At 35.9% G+C, this 19,709-nt stretch overlaps 3 protein-coding genes across 7 annotated transcripts in view; 1 reads left to right on the forward strand and 2 right to left on the reverse strand.

Annotated features, from left to right (window-relative positions):
• sm (heterogeneous nuclear ribonucleoprotein L) overlaps positions 1–4,388 on the reverse strand; it is a 124,786-nt gene extending 120,398 nt beyond the window's left edge. Inside the window, exon 1 of one of the 3 annotated variants that reach the window (XM_087343931.1) lies at positions 4,226–4,388. In XM_087343931.1, the coding sequence (XP_087200057.1) occupies positions 4,226–4,294 (69 nt within the window). In that variant the 5' untranslated portion in view covers positions 4,295–4,388. The remainder of the gene's footprint in view (positions 1–4,225) is intronic. The other 2 variants (XM_087343933.1, XM_087343932.1) reach the window with 2 other exon arrangements.
• Positions 4,389–5,316: 928 nt separating this feature from the next.
• On the forward strand, positions 5,317–10,029 carry LOC110835500 (uncharacterized). 2 transcript variants are annotated; one of them, XM_087343937.1, is made up of 5 exons: positions 5,317–5,735; positions 6,793–6,907; positions 7,922–8,259; positions 9,633–9,699; positions 9,787–10,029. In XM_087343937.1, exons 1-5 carry the CDS (start codon positions 5,453–5,455, stop codon positions 9,938–9,940), a joined length of 957 nt encoding a protein of 318 aa, XP_087200063.1. In that variant the 5' UTR covers positions 5,317–5,452; the 3' UTR covers positions 9,941–10,029. The 2 variants fall into 2 exon arrangements, with proteins under 2 accessions (XP_087200063.1, XP_087200064.1); XM_087343938.1 differs by lacking the exon at positions 5,317–5,735 and adding an exon at positions 5,742–6,369.
• Positions 10,030–11,482: 1,453 nt separating this feature from the next.
• LOC110835501 (F-box protein pallbearer) lies at positions 11,483–19,559 on the reverse strand. 2 transcript variants are annotated; one of them, XM_087343936.1, is made up of 5 exons: positions 19,411–19,559; positions 17,822–18,070; positions 16,969–17,158; positions 16,745–16,893; positions 11,483–16,192 (listed from the first exon to the last, which is right to left on the reverse strand). In XM_087343936.1, the coding sequence occupies exons 1-5, from the start codon at positions 19,441–19,443 to the stop codon at positions 15,755–15,757; spliced, it is 1,059 nt and encodes a 352-aa protein (XP_087200062.1). In that variant the 5' UTR covers positions 19,444–19,559; the 3' UTR covers positions 11,483–15,754. The 2 variants fall into 2 exon arrangements, with proteins under 2 accessions (XP_087200062.1, XP_021931462.2); XM_022075770.2 differs by lacking the exon at positions 19,411–19,559 and adding an exon at positions 19,116–19,356.
• Positions 19,560–19,709: the final 150 nt, after the last annotated feature.

Consider the following 19,709-nt stretch of genomic DNA (forward strand, 5'->3'; position numbering starts at 1 on the left):
GTCTGTAATTCTAGAAGCGCCTATAGACGTGCAAAGTATAAGCTGAAATTTGTTACTGAAGCAAGAGTTTAATATTCAGTTCAATAAGAGCACCTACATAGACGGGCAAAAATAAAACTAAAAACATACAAGCGATTACGTGCATAGATTTTATAAAAAAAGTTCCTTATGAAGTCTGTGTTATAAACGAGCCCACAACTGACTTTCGTACAAGACTCCTCCTTCCCAGTCTTGACTTAAAAATGGCAACTATTATTGTATTTTCATACGTAACTGATTCGAAAGGATCGATGGCTAACCTAAAACAAAATTAATGCACACAGAAGTTCTTAATACTCACTTCAAAGTCGCATTGAAACAGTCAGATTTTTTTTTTATTAGAATCGACCTTCAACCGAAATAACCGAGGCTTTATGAGATTTCATGTTCTCACGGTGGTGTGGACTTATGGGTAGACACCAACACATCCGAGGAACATGCTGCCTCCATCTCTAGCCCTGCACATTAAGGCAGTATGTTTCAACCAGTCCACATTGAATTACTACCCATAAGCCCAACATCAACAAATTTTCCGGCCTGATAAAGATTTCAATAAAAATTCCAACACCAAACTTAATATAAAACCTTGAGGGCTAAAAAATGTCTCGAGTCCTAAATTTTTGGTGGACTCCTAGTAAAAATAAAAATTTCTTGCCCTGGCTTAAAATAGTCGTGCTAATTTTTGTAAACAAAAATCTGTGGTTTAACCCCCCCTCCCCCCAAAAAAAAACCAACAGAGGTAGGGCGATAACATACATTACTCTGGAGGTTTCAACATTACTAAGGCACCTCTGATTAAATGACGATATGTTACTGACAAATATAAGAGTATTTCTCTGAACACAAAATGGGAACGGAACTGAAAGCACGCTTTAGACGTGTGACCAGTCAGAACAAATTCCTTTTATGGTTGCATTGGACTTCTTTATTCATACACGTATATGGGAATTCTAGAACGTGTGCCAGCCCAGGTTCGTGGTTCGATTCCCAAACGGGCTGAACCTTGAGATGAGGGGTAAACCAGGCTTTGGTATATTAATCTGGTTTATATAAACGAAGGAGGTGTGATCAGATGATATTTGTTACTCCTTACTTCATCCAAATTTGAGTCATTTTATTAATTTTGGCATTGTTAAATGTATTAAATTGGAAGAGAGTGGCTTGATGGTCTCTCCTCCAGACATTCCATCTATCAGTGAACGTGACTTTAACAAAGCTTTCGCACTCCTAAAAGTTGTTTACGAGGCGAAAACTTAAGCCCTTCCAGATGTGGAATGACAGTTGCCCTATACCTGATGCATAAAAAATTTGTTGGCATTATGTGCACATTTCAACGTGGTCTGAAATTTTACCTTCTAAACAGAAAGTCAAAGATGAAGGAAACAATTAAAACGTTTATTACCATCTTCATTTTCCACAGGGGAAAAAAAAATACTGAGGGATTTTAACAGCAGCCACCAAAGTATGTTCACAAAACATCATCTTCCAAAGCACATAAAATAGAAATAATAAAATTACTTTGTTAGTCATGCCACTTGGGTTTCCTCTTGAATTTCAAATGCCACTTCGCTAGAACTCTAGGAATCCACAAGCACACTAACATCTTCTCTTTCAGTTCCTCATCATCATTCCGAGAGCAGATTTTTCTCTTTGCTGTGTCCTGTTCGGCTGTGGGTAACACCCAGCTTCCTATCCAATGGGTACAGGTTTCTTTCCTCAAAGGGATAGAGGGGCCAGAGCATGAAGCTCAAAACATCCACCTCCATCTAGTGTCAAGGTTAAGAATGCTCGGCGCTATTCCTCCAAACGTCTATATGGTGAGGTGCTTAGTTATACACTACAAGCATCTTTACGTTTATATTTGTGTTCATCTCAGTTCCCTTAATCTTTCAAGTGTTGTGTAATCTCTTCATAATTCTCCAACACAGAACTAATGAATTTTCAAACCAGAATATTTCACGAACAGAATACTTCAGTGAAGACATATGAGGTGAAAGATAAATGGGATTTTTTATGTTTCAATGTAGCAAACCGGTAATTCAGAATACGAGTCAAACACATCAGACCCCTACAGCGCAATCCTCACTACTCATACGCACAAATTCCACCAGATGTACCAGCATCATTCTGCCTAGCCACAACACCATGGAAAACACAGATGGAAATTAGCGTTCACCAGTGAAGTAGAACTGATCCTTTGTTTTCTGACAGCAATAAGTAAACTGTACGTTTCAGTTTATTTTAAACTCATTAGCCAATCATTCAATCTACAAATATCATTCAATGAATAATTCATGTTCATCTCAATGGTAAATTCCATCATATAAACCTTGTCTCGACTAAACAATACTGAATTTTACATAGAAACGGCAGCTTCTTACACACACACACACACACACACACATATCTCAATTGTCTGGGAGTCCTTTTCATTGTAAAAAAACTGTTTCACATGGAAAATCACAGAACTAAAAATAACACTCAATAAGACTTAGTTTGTTACACACTCATCAAAATACACCAGAAATTAATAGATTCTGAGGCATTACCTACTAAATAAAAATATAACGGAATTCAACTTGGAAGTACTATTGTACTTTTACGCCATGCATTTAGAAATCAGAAACATGAGCATTAGCAAAGGCTGGATTTTACATTTTATTTCAAATGGGAATGTAATTCCCATGTAATAATTATCGTGTTGTTGTAAACAGCACAGCCCAAAGGACGCAGAAATTACGAAAAGAAAAATTTCAATAAGAAATTATAACCACGATTCACATTACTTTGTACCAGATAAATAATGAGTGCACATTTCAATGTTAAGTACTGAGGGCAATGGCAACAGAGATACAGGAGGCTAAAATTTGTAATATAAAAAGGAAATGAAAGGAACATTCCCACAATGCTGTCCATCACGTAACAAGCATATCTTTTACATTTTCAGGTTGTGGTTTTGAAAAATAAAATGACAAGAGAATCAATGTGACACACATTAAAAGAACATACATGAATATTTGGGAGTATTTTAACAACTTATTATAAATTATCAAAATAAACCACGTTTAACAACACTGCTTTATATTAGCACATGAATACTAAACTGCCAAAGGTGCTACAATCAAGTCAAACTAATTACACACAAAAGCTGTTAAATAAGACACCTTCAAATATCTTAAAAACAATAAAAGTAAACATCAGAAGATATACATAAAGATGCCATGTATTTATTCAAACCTAATACAAACTTTGCATGATCATCCACTCGCATGTTCATAATTTTCTAAACACACAGTCATTGAATGAAAATAAAATTAATGAATTCAGATGACTAAAAAAGAAACACGTTCAAAATGTTATGAAAAAACCAACATTATTTAACAAGTAACAAGCAAATCACTACAAAACAGTTTGAAACTAAAATATCTCCATTAGAACCTAAGAAGTGGTAGTTAATGTGGTGGTGGGGCAGAAGTCTGCTGTGGCAGAACACAGGGCCACTTGTATCCAGCTGCAGGTTGTCAACATTCTGGCCAGAATACTGATCAAGCTCCATCCCAGAAATTGAGAGGGTCGCTGAGTAGAATGGCCAGAAAACCCTATTTAGATTCACTTTTATCATAGGTTCTAACCCAAACATATATATACACGCATATAATTCACAAACCTCGTATTAATGAGATTTAAATGGTTACACGTGGATCTCCACAACATAATACGAAATAACATGGAAATTACCCAGGAACTGATTCCTAAACTTAGTAATCATGACGGAAAGGTCTGTATATAACTTCTCACTGACGATGCTCTTTCTTTCAACATGTTACTTCGAAATTACAACAAACAGATTATATACCGAATAATACCAAATTTCACAAGACACTACAAAACTCCCTATACACTAGACAGCCACGAACTTCTTAACTTTACAATGCAATAAAACAGTAATTCGCTATAGGAAAACAATGTAGATTCCGGATATTATCAAGTAACTCCTGTCAGGTAAATGGTACCGGCAATTAAAAACATTTTACAAACACCGCTACAAATTAATCATCAACTTAATGGCGCCGGAATCATGAGACGCCAATCACTATCCATGTTAATGCAAAACATACAGTAAATTAAATCAAACAGAGAAATGTGCTTGTATAATCATCACATTACAAACTTCTAAACAACTTACCCTGTGTTGGCCGGATTCAATATCAGTTCGCTGCCGCTTTATCAATGGTCCCTCACCATTAAACGCCATGTTGAAACTGAATACAGAATAATGGTTAACAGCAGCGTCCTAACCGATCCAGTTATTCGCTAGATAGTAGCACTAGCATATACAGTGAATGTAACTGTCCTGACATCTCTGAACGCTAACCCAAACGATTATGCACAGGCACAATTTCCCAATATCCACAATTATCTTGGGAGCCCGAGGCCCATGGTATGTGATACAGGTAAAGATGAGTGCTTCGCTCTTGTCATCAGATGGCAATGCGAACGGTAGCAAACTTAGTGCTCAAAGTAGGCGCCCAGAAAACAGGAATATCGTCAACAAAACAAAGTTGGTATGTGTGATACGTGGAGTTTTAGTTAGGTGCGCAACGGAGCTTCTTCAGTTATGTTGCCGTAACTTTTCCAGGGTTTTCAGGTCGATTGAAGATTTCCGTCTTCTGGGTTGTTGCGCTGTGTAGTCTGGTCGATTACTTATAGATGATCCCATTCCAATTGAATGCTGGCGACAATAGGAATAATCAGATATAAGAATGTTTTTCTGTCGGGATGCTGATGTTCTACGACCAACACCGATCCCCAGATCCTAAAGAAAATTAATGCAATTGTTTATATTTAATACTATTATATTTATAAACATCATTAAGTACTTCTATTTGCTACTACAATGTAGCATTTGCATTACTGCATCGACTTTGTTTGTATAAATGAAATGTCTGAGACTTGGAGTTCGCCTTATAATCAAAGCATCCCTTCCTTTGAGGTGAGACAGTATATTTCTTATTGGTAGTTCCGGTTACTTCTGACTACCAACATCGGAGTAACGTGTCGTTCACGATCACAGATAACAAAACACGACGTCACAACTTAGAAGACCACAATAACAAAGAAATGGTTTGGATGATCGCTTAAATCTGTTGCTCTACACTTTTATGTTTTCTTGCATCATATAAAATATAAAATATTACCCTTATTTTAATTTCTAATAGATTTTCATTTCCCCCTCCCAGTATGAAATAGTGTAATGTTGGTTGTTCTGTAAGCACCATAACCAACTCCAAACTAGTAGTTTGAATGGAAAGCAGCGAGAAAAACTGTCCTCCATTATTAGTATACTGTATGGGAAGAGAAATTTGAAGTCTTTTGTGGGGATTGTAGTTTCGTGGGTTGGCAAATTCAAAACATGAGCAAAGTTTTCAAAATACACACTGTTTCCAAAAGTTTGAAAACAATGGGATCCATAGAAAATGAAACTGAAACTTTCTCTGAAGAATGGTTGAAAATAGACACTTTCAAAGACTGGTTGGAACGTGTTGCAGAAGATCAATATAAAGCAAGATGTTCAGTGTGTAATATCACATTAGATTGCAATATAAGTCAATTAAGCAAACATTCTGGATGCTCAGGACATCAAACAGCCATCCAAAATTCGAGAAAAAGGAAAGCTGTAATTGGGCAGCTAATAGGTAAGGTCATGCTATAGCCAAAGTGTCAAGTGTCTTTTTTACGTACAACGAAAGTAATACAATATGTAGTAATAATGAGTAAGAAGTTCACTCCTGCCATTGCCACAACCACTTTCAACAAAAACTCAGGTCCCATGCCACACGAAGTTCACCATGCAAAGAATGGTACCACGATTTAGAGATACCAACACTTCACAAAATGAACCACAGCTTTAATAATATTTACCGAACAAGTTATAAGGGTGTCTTTAGAAAATGGTAACTACATTGACTTCTACAGTCCTGTTTGACTGTGTGACTGCCACTTTAAGACCTTTAAACTTACCTGAGACTCTACTCTAGTGACACTTCAGCTTGTCAAATGTTACACCTGTTAGTTGCCACACTACTGCCAGCATCATCATTCCTTGCAACCACTTCTTCCTTATTAAGGTGGTGTAAATAGAATGGGTGAAAACAGGTGGTTGACAACAGCACAGAAATTTAATCTTAGAAGGTGAAATATGTAAGGAAGACCAAGGATATGCTGAAAAGAGAATTTTTGAGACGTGAAGAAGATTTTTGAGACGTGAAGAAGATACTGCCCCCTTCCAGGATTCTCAGCTGTGAGGATGTAAGCACCCTCACACTGCTGGTATGATGTTTATGGTTTATGTTTTGATTATATCATTTTGATTGTCTTTGATTTAAATCTAGGTACTCAGTTTTCACATGTTAGTGATACTGCAATGACTGCTGGCAGTTGTGGTAGGTGGACATCCTCTCTGCATTTTTGTCTCGTATCACATGCCTATGGCTCATTTCCCACCTTTTGCCATGTCACCAGCTTTTCCTACATTATTTTTCGTATTGTCTCATTCTGTGGAGCAGTTCCATTTTGGCTTATGTATCTAGCAGGATTTGAGCTGTTGCAAGTCCTAAACTAGTGGATATGACATCGAGACTCATTGGCATTTATTGGTTTTATTTTAACTGAACAAGTAAGTTTACTTCCTACCTGCTGTGTAATTATACTCAAATGTCCATGATTTAGTTGAGTTACAGTATTCATTTGTAGGGAAAGTAAACATGGCAAACTCTTCAGGCAGCAGTGGTCAACCTCGAAAGATCATACTCTTGCGACGGAACTTGGAACCTAACATAAAATGTGAAGTTGTAAGGGAAGCAGTTAGGTAAGTATATATAGCTACGATTTTTTGATAATGCAACGGAACAAATCATGTTTGATATACAAAGAAGAAAAAATGGGAATGGAAGAGATTACTAAATAAGATCATATAGCAATGTCTGAAATATTGATTGGTGCATAACCACATGTGGTTTTGAACTACGACGCCATATATTTAAATAGCATGTTCCATTTTGGTTTTATTATGATGGCACTGACAGGTGCACTTTCACATGTTGAACCATGCAACATGTCAATGGTTGGTGGTGATGATATATAGTGTCCCATAATTATTTATCCAAAAAGAAATATGTGTTACAAAAAAACAATTACATATCCAATTATTAAAGAATTACAAGATACTCAAAAGTGTGGTGTTTTATTAGTTCTCTACATGGTTAGTATTTTGAAGACTACAGAAATTGCAGTGATGAGTGAATTCCTGCCACATGTTCCCAAACATGGCTGGGGTGATCGAGGCACATGCAGACGTAATGAGTCAGTGGAGTTCAGGCAGTAAGTTGGGGAGTGGAGAACATCAGGGCTCCATCCTGTTGGAAAACAGCAATGGCAAGCCACACTATATCCTGAATTTGTGGCACTGTACAGTTCTGATACGTCCAAGTACAAATCCAAGCACAGTGTTCTCTGACCCTGTCATGCATTCGTGGACAAAAATTAACCTTCCAGATACATCTTTAAATTTTCCTTTTTGGATGAATAATTATGGCCTGTTTTTTCACTGTAAATACTGTTCATGATGTCTCCCACTGGTGATCATATTCTAATTTATTAAATGATTCATGTGGAGATGTCTATTTCTGTGTTTTGCAGGATGATTGCATAAAATATATATTTCAAATTTTAAAGCTTACATTTAATGCAACATTAACTGTCTAAAACAGATTATCTAATTACAGTTGTGGTTGACATACTGCTATTCTATAGATATCCATCTTTGGCACTTCATTGTTTTATGTAATAAAATTCTGGGTGACATAACTGTTTTGTCTAACAGTGAGGACTCAGAAGGGGATACTGGTATAACAGTGATTTCCTCTCCGTCTGTGATGGAAAAGAATCTACATTTGAATGAGATGCAGCTGGCACAACGCAAGCGCAAGACATTTCGCTTGGAATGGCTTGATATTCCAGAATTCAAGGACTGGCTGAGTCCAGACCCAGACAGTCCATATAAGGCTCGTTGTCTTGCTTGCAACACAGTTCTAAATGCAGGCAAGAGTGAGTTAGAGAAGCATGCTACAGGTGCCAAGCATGAAAGAGCTGTAGTAGCTCTAAAACGAATGGTTCTTGAACAGCAGGTGTGGGATGAATCTAATGAGATGAATGAGGCAGGTAAGAAACCTTTATGACCCATCAGACTTGTAAACTACGTATTTTATAACATATTTTCTTATTAAAAAGTGATTAAATATTGACTCTGAAGAACTATGAATTAAATCCAAAAATATGTGTATCACAGTGATATTTTCAGTCTTTCCCATTATGATTCTAATGAGGGCTCCTGTGAACATGGTAATGAACCCTTAGATTCCATGAAACGTGGGTAATTTCTTGAGTGGCTCAAGGACTGCTCCATGGACTCGGTGACTCCAGTATAGAATATGTACATTGGATGATCATGTAGGTTAAAGATGCAATCCAAAATATATTTCTGTCTTATGTAGAATTATCTAAATCCAGAACAAGGAAGAAATTCAATTACATGTGTGTCCGTAAGCTGCATCATGTTATGTTGTCTTGTGAAGAACGATATGGGCTGGAACATCTAACTATAAAATTCTGTCCAAATTAATATTCCAACACTAATCTAACTACTTTTCAGACAAACCTGCTGTATAACTGAGGTGTCATAAAACCTGGCCAGTCATAAATGTATCTCATACACAGGGAAAAAAAAGGAATGAAAATTTACATTCATATACTCTGGTAAAAGTGGAAACACATAACACATTGATATGAGGTATTAAGTTTGTCATGCAACCAACAACTTTCACACCTGGGCGAAAGTAAATAAATTGCAGATGTACCTGAAAGTTCATAATAATTTAGATGTATTGTGTTTCACATCATACTTTCAGTTATGTATGAAAACATATAATACACTTTTATTCTTATTATTATTATTACACAACATGAATAATCGCAAGTTGAGAACATACACAATGCTATGATCCTCCTTGACTGTGCACTGCACTGAAAATGCAGCATAAACTATTTCCTCTTGTAAAGTCATGTTTAGAAAAAATTGTCAAAAAGGATCTATTTGTTATGTTCAGTGGCAATTGTTTGTGCTCTTTCTATAATGCAAGTTAGATTAAGAACATTAACCTGGGACTCCAGTAGTAATTTTAATGAAATTTTACTTGTTTTTGGAGGTGAACATTACAAGATACTTCAGTATAAATTTAGATGTAATAAATATATGGTACTGGGTTTTGGGTAGTGGTTGTTACAATTGTAAATAACAGTAAATACATAATGCTATTAAAAAATCTTCATTTGTATTTCCCAGCACCATTTTAGTTTTGTGCATTTGTCTCGTGTATCACAGAAGCCTCTAAACTAGTTCTGTTTCTCATACCATTCCAAATATATTTGTTATCTTCAGTCATTCTGTATAAATTCTTAGTAGACTGTCATTGAAAAGGATTAATGCATGTTATGTGACATTTACAGTGACTTTAATCATGTATTTTTCTTTACAGATGACGAGGATGACGATGAAATATATGACTCAAGTGTAAATGTGGGAACGCAAACCACATTTACTGGGTAAGTGTGAATACAGATTATTAACTCTTTGTTTTGTTTAAGTAGTTAGTTCACAGGTGAGCAAAGATTTTTGTTTGTATGTGATAGTGAGCACCTGGAACAGAATCAGCATCTGGAGGTGCTGAATCGCATCGCCTCCTCTGTTGACAGTTTGGCGGCATCTGCCGCAAGTGCTTTTGAGAGCCTCGCCAGACACCAAGAGACAATGAGTAACATATTAATGCAGCTGGTCAACAAGTAGTTTTGATTTTCAAATTAATTTGTTTAGTACAATATATGTTTATTTTTACGTGTATGAATTGCATGAAATTAAATTGATAACAACATTAACATCAGATGTTTAATATTTAAGATGGATATGCAGTTTGATGACTTTAAATCCTCATATTAATTGCTAAAGTATTGCAAAATTCAAACCATTCTCGAGCCTTCCTGATGTTCCCTACATATGTGCACGAAGGAGGAAAGAACACATGAAAATCTGCACTGGACCCAGGTATTCTCAAACTTGTGACCTGTACAGGCCAGTCAGAGCCTTGTAGGATGTGAGGTTCTCATGTCAGTGAATACAAAGATGTCATGTGGGTTGTAGTGCTATGCAGTCTGGTAGAAGTTTACCAACATTTCAGAGGCCCTTGCTACCTCCATAATAAGGGTAATCACACATTGCCCTGATGATGGATGCTACAACCCAGAAAACAGCCACCTTAGACAGTGCCTTATATCCGCACACAGGTCCTGATTTATTTTTAAATTATTTGAAGAAAATTACTTGGCACTGATACTGGTGCTAAGAGTGGCTGGCAGATTTTGTGGTGGAATGATATGTGAAGTGGGAAAAAGCCTGAAAAGACTTTATTACTTTGTTCAGAAGCTATTAAATTTGAATACCTTTGCTGGGAGATGTGTTCCTTAAGGCATTATTTTAATAATCCCCCACAATAAAAGAGTAATGTTGATTTAAAATGACATGCCTTCCAGACTCAAAAATATTTAAGACTATTCTGTGATAAATAAAAAACCTGAACTTTTGGCAGAAACTTTCTTTCAATATAGAGATGCTACTAGAAGTTATAATTTGAGTATATAAATTTCAATAAATTTTTGTGCTCTTCCATTAATTCTCTGTACATTAAATTTTAACATAATCATAAAAGTTTGGCACTATCATGGAATTTATTTGTGGTTTAATTAATAATTCTCTCAATTGCTAAAACTACATCAAATGATAGGATGATTAATGACTCAGACACAGTGTTGAAGGAAGTGGTCATGGATTAATTTAAGTTACTACTCTGGCATTTTCCTGGAGACTGAAAAACATTATGAAAACCCTCATCCAAGACAGCCAGTCTTCAGACTAATATTTGAACCTCACACCTCCAGACTACAAAGCAGGAGCACTGCACACTTGATTGTATTATTCAGTACTGCTATAATGAATAAGATATTTGTTTACAGTGGCTCACATATTGAAGCTACTGAACAAAGAGGTACAAGCAACTTTCATATAACCTGCCATGTTCTTAAAAGAATAAAATCTTCCAAAGACCTGTTCTCTGTGTCAAGGTACTAGTGTTGCTTCTACCCCAGGAGGCATCATAATGGTCTCTAAGGGCATGATACTTTTATAATTCAAGTACATACATTAACTGATTCAAAGGATATTGGGCACATAACCCATGTACATGACACCATAAATCGATCTCTTCTAAATAAGGAAATCAGGCTTATACTATGCAAGTATGTTTATTTTGAAGCTGTACTGATACTTATTGATTCATTAATGAGCAAATACAATATAATTTCCTCAAAATGTAGAACAGGTTGTTAACTTACAATTTTACATTAAAATTAAATTTAATACAGTAAGTCCTCATTTAACATGTAAGGCATGTTCCTCAAAAGTAGCACATACAGTGAATCCACAATGGATGAACTTAATATTGTATGGGATTAATGGGGCTATGAGAATGTGACTGTGAAAAATCAAATATATTGCAATGACATTTATTTATGAGCAAACTGTAATATAATAAAGTATCATCAGAAAGCTAAGCATTATATTAAAATATCAACAGAACGTCAGACTTTAAATAAAATATCAACAAAATGTTGGCCAACTGCTGCTGCACTCATACTACTGTGCAACTTATGTAGTGTCATAACCTTATATAACATTTCTTTTCTCCATTATCACTTTTATATTTACATAATGTTGCCCAAGAGCAACATCATAACTGTAAAATACAATAAAATTATACAACGCAATTTAACATGGTAGCAGTGTAAGCAGGACTGAGACCATGGGTTACATGCAGATGGGGGATGAATAGGGGTGAAAACATGGGATGACTGTTGAGCTGAATATTTAGTCTTACATAAGTAGAATACAACAAACCAAGTTGGTTATACAAATACATGTACGAAAGCTAAACTATCTTAAGCATTTTAAACAGCATTGTATTTTTTATGTGCTACTTATAGCGTATTTGGCAGACCGTGTATAATCAAATTTTCCACACTCAGAAAATATTTGTTTGCATATATTTCCAGATGTATAACTAAATTGTTAGAGAAACATGTGTTGGGGGAGGGTTTACTGTTTTTTAATGTAGGGGCAACTGAAGTGTGGGACAAGGAGGGTCTTTGTTATATTTTAAGTTAATGTTTGGTATATTTGAGCAAATCTCTAAATTGGTACACAATATACAAATCAAAATAAAAGACTACTCATTAACTTGAGAACAAAACTGAATATTTTCTTGGTAAAGCAATAGGCAACTTTTTGAAAAAGTCTGTTAGAAATATCAGATTTGTTATAGTGAGGTTTATTTATTCCTACCTTCCACACCGGAACCTACGTCTTCTTCTCACCATTATAAAGATTTATCCAGCTATTTTCAACAAGCCCCTATCCAGACAAGTTTAATCATATCATTATTTCAAAGTGCATACATTCCGATGAAGATAGCATGTCTCAACTAACTGACTAGTCACACCCTGCTCTCAGCAAATCACAATCACTTAAAAGCAAAACACATCCAGCAACATCATATTTCTGAAAGACAATTGCAAGTTAAAGCTTGCTGCCACCCAATTCAAGAAGTGCCTATTAGATGAACTGAGGTCTATGTTTGAGAGGAGAGAGACAGTAACAGCAATGTCCAAGCCCCATTATGGTGGATTTAAGGGAGTAAAGGTGAGTTAAAAGAAGTAACCAAAAGGATGTTATAGTGCTTTCTAATAAAATGGAAGAGACACTGGTTGAGAGGCTTCTGCCTAAAACAGAGGACTAGATTTGGCATTCTCATGGTGAAGGTGTCTGTTGATCTTCTGGGTTCTAGTCATATGGACTTGTTGTTAGTAATGTTTTAGAAGAATTTAGTGACTCCATCACAGCTGAATTGAGGATGTCATGAAGTGAATAGATTATATATGGTTAAGAGAAGGGCCAGGCCAGGGGAACTGGCCAACGAGAGCCAAGGATTGAGCAGGAGATGTGGATACGGGCTCCACTTACAGTCACTGCTTCACCTGGCCCTCAGGTACATCACAGTGTCCTCCTTGAATTGTACCTAATCAAACATAATGGTCAGACTTCCCCTTATTCCATCTTCCTTCCTGGCCCCTTAAAGGCTCAATTTCGTCTCTTTCTCTTATGACCCAGCTGTTCCCTCTGTGTAGGGATGTTTCTTATTGGCTCAGACCATCTCCACATCCCCTCCTCAACACCAGCTTCTGGTTTGCAATTCTCTTGGAATGGCCTTTCTCCTACACCCTTGGAATGTACAGAGGTTCCAGGAATCAACTAATCCAAAGCTAAATATCTGAGTAAAGAGGGTAACTATTTTAACAATTTGAAATACAGGTAGTCCATATAATGCCTTGAAAATGGCAGTACAACCACAGATACCTTCTGTTATCATCCCTGATTTTAATAAGGGTCACTTCCCCCTTTGTTAAGCTTCTTCCCATTTACATCAAACACATAATTTTGAAATACAATTATAATGAACTAGATACAAGAATGGACAATGTTCAGAAAGACTATGTAATACTGAAAGTTTCTTTAATAATGTATAATACTCATACTAAACTAAACTACCTTTACACCAAAACCAGCCAAGTACCAGAAGCATGGGTATGATAATGTGCTGCTTGCTGGTCAAAGCTATCACACTTCTCCTGGGGCAGTAAGAGATCAGTATACAATAATTGTTAGTGTAGAGAGCAATAGAACTTGGATAAAATGTGCTACACTACAACTCTGTCCATCATGAATATCATCAGAAGTCATCTGGTATTGAATCCAGTCTCCATAGTGAAAAGCCAGCACCTAGCTGAACTATGACAAAGCCCTTGCATAATGATGATACTGAACAATAATTTTGAAATGCAGATGATAATTTTAAAATGAGGACCCTAGGAAATAAATATAAATACTTCATATTTTAATATTTTCCGTCAAATCACAATTTTTAATAAGATAATAAAATATAAAATATTTAAAATATCATTTCACGTTCTGCATCGAATGATCGATTTACAAATTGGAACGTATTTGTAAATCAATCATTCGATGCGGAACGTGAAATGATATTTTAAATATTTTATATTTTATTACCTTATTAAAAATTGTGATTTGACGGAAAATATTAAAATATCAACCTAATTCACAATATGACGCAAATATACTACCTTATAAATACTTCAGAGAATAATAGACTGGGAAGCATGAAAACAGTTAACATCCATTCTTATTCCATATGATTACCCCACTTATCAACAGTGACAGGGAACACGTGGTATATGTGGTGCCACAGCACAGTAAAGAAACATGGCATTTAATTTCTGCAGAAAAATGGGATAATTGTATAAATGTCAAGAACAATGCTTATAACAATAATCTACATACTCAGGATGAACTGAACTTCATTATCTGAAGTCACTGCAACATCCCACAAACTATACTGCAGAGTGTCCTCCAACACACCCTGTGATGCACGACTTTGTATCCAAACCAATAAAGCTTCAATGGCCATGTGTCACCAGCTATCTATGTCACAACAGCATACAACTACTATTAAAACAACCCAGACCTAAAATCCATCCTGCAGCCCAATAGGATAGGAACCGATACCCCATATCCCCATAAGATACAAGATAATACACAGTCATTTCAAAGGATAATGTTTGTTACTACAACTTTTCATGCTTCCAGCTCTTCCATGCCAAAAGTTTTTACAAAATATTTATTTTCAAGAGTCTGCACTTTACTCTGCACATTGTAAAACAACATTATTACATGTGAAAATTAAAATGTACGTTCCATTCTGCTAAAGTAGCATGTAATGAATGAATAAAGTTTCACATACTGCAGATATGGGCACTGGGCAGAAGTTAATGGACAAAAACATACTCTGACCACATTACTTTCAGATATATTACAGACCAGCTGGTATCAAGGGCTCGTATGTCGTGGCCAAGAGAAAAATTCCTGCCCCTATCGTGAACTGAACATTGCTATCTAGACTGCAGCCGGTCACTTTAGTTACAGAGCATCTCATGTCCAAAATATTAATGTGGAGATATTTATAGCAAGTTATAACAGTAAGTATAGCTCTCTGCCTTCTGAGAAGCATTACTTACTGTCATAAGTTCATGTACTATGAAACGTATGATAATGTGAAGACAGTACGTGATATCCGACAATATTACAGAAACAAGAGTTGTGTGAGCAGAATTTTAATTGTGGTTCATCTTAAGATATAATATAATTCAAAGCAGGTGGGAACACGATTCACAATTTACTACAATTTACTCTTGATATATATATATATATATTTATAGTACGTTCTTATGATATTTATAGTATGTACAAAATATCATTCATATACAAACATACTTCACAAGACCTTTTCTTTTTACATGTCATGCATTGCAGTTTTTAATTAAGTCATTTGGAAGAAGCCATGGGACAATTTTGCAACATTTTAAAAATTAAAGATTAAATTGCTGTAAACTGTGTAACATTATTCGCTACGTCTGAAGATTAAAACTTTCTCTTCTTTACTGTATCAACTTCGGAGGTGTCTGATGTTGCTGCCTTCATCTTGCAACTCCTCTCATCACCACCTTTTCCTTGTCTCGGATCAGTAACATCCATACCCACTACTGCCACAGTCCTTACCTTCTTTCGACTCGCTTGGCCTTCTGCCTCATCAGAACCTACTGGCAACACATTCCTAACAACTCTCTCCTCTACATCATGACTGGTACCTGCCTCTGCGATGGCTCCACTCTCCTCGCGTGCACGGCTCAGTTCAGCAGTCAGGTCACCAAACTTATGATCCCACTCTTCCAGATGTCTCTTCAAATCTGCAATCTGTGTGTCCTGCTCAGCCAGTTTGGTTGCTTGCTCTCCCAACTTCGCTTCCTGCTGACGAATCTTTACCGACTGCACAGACAGCAGTGCACCATATCGCTTCAGCTGTACAGGAACAATATGTCATTCACATAACCCCTGGTTCTTTTAATATCAGTACACTCTGTGGCTGAAACTGAATATTGTGGTTTAGCACTCACATTTGATAGATCCATATTCTGAATCTCAACTGGGACACCAGCTATTACAAGTGAAGCATTTAATTGTCTCTAAGTTCCATCAGACAAATGCCAGAATACATAGTATGTATTTTGAGGGCAGTTTACAGATTTGATATGTTCTGCAAAGTCTGACATTTTTTTTAAATTTAATTTGGTGGTGAAGGGGATGAGTAGGTGATGAAGGAAACAATACTAATGGTAGAAGCACAGTTTATTTGTGAATTTCTATAATGCAATCTGTTAAGCCATCTTTCTAAACACCATCTAAACTTACGTCTTGAATACAGTACTGTTTGAACAGTACATTCGAAAGGACCATAATTGCTTCCTGCCGCATGTTCACAGCTCATTCAAATCATCCTTACGTCAGCATTATATAACCTCTGTAGTTGATACAGCATCATTAAATAAGCCAAGAAATTCAACTTTAACTCACTCTCAAAGTAAGATTTCCGACAGTCCTCTTGAGGCATCCAACAGATGCTTTGTTCCGTTTTGTTCTGCTGTGAATCTTGCTGAACTCTAAACGTAGCTTCTCCTGACCCAGTATACGTGGTGTTGGTGTTCCAGCCATCAAGCAGGACCCTACACAAATTGCATCCATATGAATATTTTTTAATAACAGTCACAATAATATTGGCACTCCTCAGTTTAGTTTACCTGTCGTACAGTATGATGAATGAGCAGCAGAAGAAGCCAGACTGTGTTTCAAGAGTGGTACAATTTTCTCATCAAAATGTTCCATGGCCATAGATGAAATGTCTCTCAGTTCTTGTAAAATTTCATGAGTTCTAGGAGGAATTTCAGTGTCCTTAATGTTACGAAGAACTCGAAAAATCTCATCAATTACCTGTAAATATTACGTGACATGAAGAAAGCAAGAACTTATATGATCAAAAAGATTCACAAGATGTTACACATACTATTCTATAACAGATGACCTAAAAGCAAAAGAACATCAAGAGGGGAAATTCTCTAGTGCAAAGACTGGAAGAATAGAATGAAAAGTTATAATTTTACACGAGATTACATTATGAACTTATAATTTAAAATAGTATAAGAATACTTTATATTTACATCTATGTCCTCAGGGAAGGAATTCAAAATAAAAATAAAAAAATTCAGTGTGTCTGAAAAAAGATGTACATTAACTAACACCACACCGAAGTGTAACAAATTCATAAAAGAATACACATGAACAAATATGAAGCTATTTCATGTGTAATACTTTATCCAGTCTTTACTGCATAACACCAAATATAAAGCTTCCTAAGGAGCTGAATTTTTAGAAGAAACACAATTTAGAACATAAAGATATGAAGACTATCTGATGAAAAAATTACTATAAGAAAATTATGCAAACAGTAAATAGATTAGGATTTTAATAAATGAGCAATCAGAACAGATTTGAGGTTAAGAATGGTAGAAAGAACCCAGAAGACAGCCATCTTGAAATAAAAATTTCCTAGAATGGAAGAGACATCAAGTGAAGTTAAGATATGTGATATCTCACCTTCCCTGGAATAAAACAACAGAGACTGGCATCAATATATTTAGTGAAGGTCATGGCCAGCATGGAGAGACGTGTTTCTATGGCTGTTAGTATATCGCAATGCCGTGCTAATGGGTGACTGCGCCTTTCTGATTCTCGGCGAGGAAGTTGTGATTTCACTGCCTTGAGACAATGTCCATGGTGTTTCATCACAAGGATAAATCCTTTATTTAACAGCTGTTTACACAAGGTGTCAAACTGTCTACATACCTAGAACAATCAGGCCACTGCATGTGAAAACAATTACAATATACAAAAAACTAATACAGCAATACAACCTGTATGTCATAATGCCATCAGAAACGTGCATCCTACTCAAACTTTCAATTGAAACAAGTAACAAAGTAAATGGCAGTTTAACGAATACAAAATCATATGACAAACTTTTGATATGAATTTCTCAACTGCACAGATTATGCAGTGTTCATGGCACAGTGCAAATTTCTGTCTTCTGGGTTGTTGCGCTGTGCAGTCTGGTCGATGTTAACCAACGTTTCAGAGGTCATACTGCCTCTGTCATCAGGGTGATGTTCATGGCAGGAGGCAGTATGACCTCTGAAAGGTTGGTTAACATCGACCAGACTACACAGCGCAACAACCCAGAAGACAGAAATCTTCATACTCACCGCTGTGAAAACCTCAAATCTTACAAAGTGACACCTGCTTTAACCTTTATCTGTAAACACTAAACAGAAAATTCTTAATAAGGTTATCCAATAGGTTCCAATTAGGTGCTTCATAAATAAAAATCAGATACATTACTGCAGAACCAAATTGTGCAATGTATAAATTTAAATGAGTGTGGTTGCCCTTAAAATGAATCCTTAAAATAGGCATATACTAGCAATAGCATACCATATATTTATATAGTATGGCAAGGAGGTCTAAGTATTGTTCGGATTCATACAAAATTCTTATTTACATAAACATATCAAGCAGCATAAAAAAGCATGTAACAAACCCCTTCCCCATTCCATCTATTGCAGCGAATGGTGGAAGAGAGTGGGATAGAATGGGTGGTACAGTGTTCCCAAAAATTTTGCCACTTATGACAATGCATGCCCCAGTGATAACTTTTATTTCCATCGTCTTATTAGTAATTAAAGAGATAGACATACAAAATATTCGAAAATGTAAATTCAAACTACTGAATGGTAACTGCCGATTCTGTTACTACACCGATAAGGGTTATTTTTACACAGGGCACAAATCTTGGAATAAAATTCCACAATGAATGTAACCTATACAAACTTACAATTCTGTACTTAGCAATGTCATCATAAGTTAGGTACGACAATATCTTTTCCAGCACAATATCTGGTAAGATTAGGAGCTCCAACATTGTTCCAAAAATGTATTAAACCACTATATCACGGATATCAACAACAAGTTCGTAAGCAAAACTTTCATGCCTTACACATACAGCCTAGACAATTATCTGACGATCCTCTACAATTTGCACACCCACAGATCATTATAAAGATCACAACATATACAACACATAATACCAACGTACCAAACGTTCGCAAAACAAACACACTGATACCCACCAGGCTTAAAAATATCTTAAAATTTCTAACCATTTTAAAACGTTCTAACACATGAAATACAATTATTTATTAATACTGAGAAGAGATAATACGATCCCCAAAGCATTGACATAGAAACAGGGAATTAAAACTGATGATGGCCACATGGGACCGTAATTCAAGTAAATGAACAGAGTACAATGGGTGCGAAAAGTTCATTCAAGCCATATAAAATATGTTAGAATATTATTCATAGCATTATCCACAGATTTAACATCGGTAGTAGTATGAGATATTTGGTTTTAGTTAGAGTCAATAGA

Source organism: Zootermopsis nevadensis, unplaced genomic scaffold, assembly GCF_977971745.1.
Source record: "Zootermopsis nevadensis isolate Lab colony 2312 unplaced genomic scaffold, Znev_1.0 Znev_ptg000007l, whole genome shotgun sequence".
NCBI classification, from domain to species: Eukaryota; Metazoa; Arthropoda; class Insecta; order Blattodea; family Termopsidae; genus Zootermopsis; species Zootermopsis nevadensis.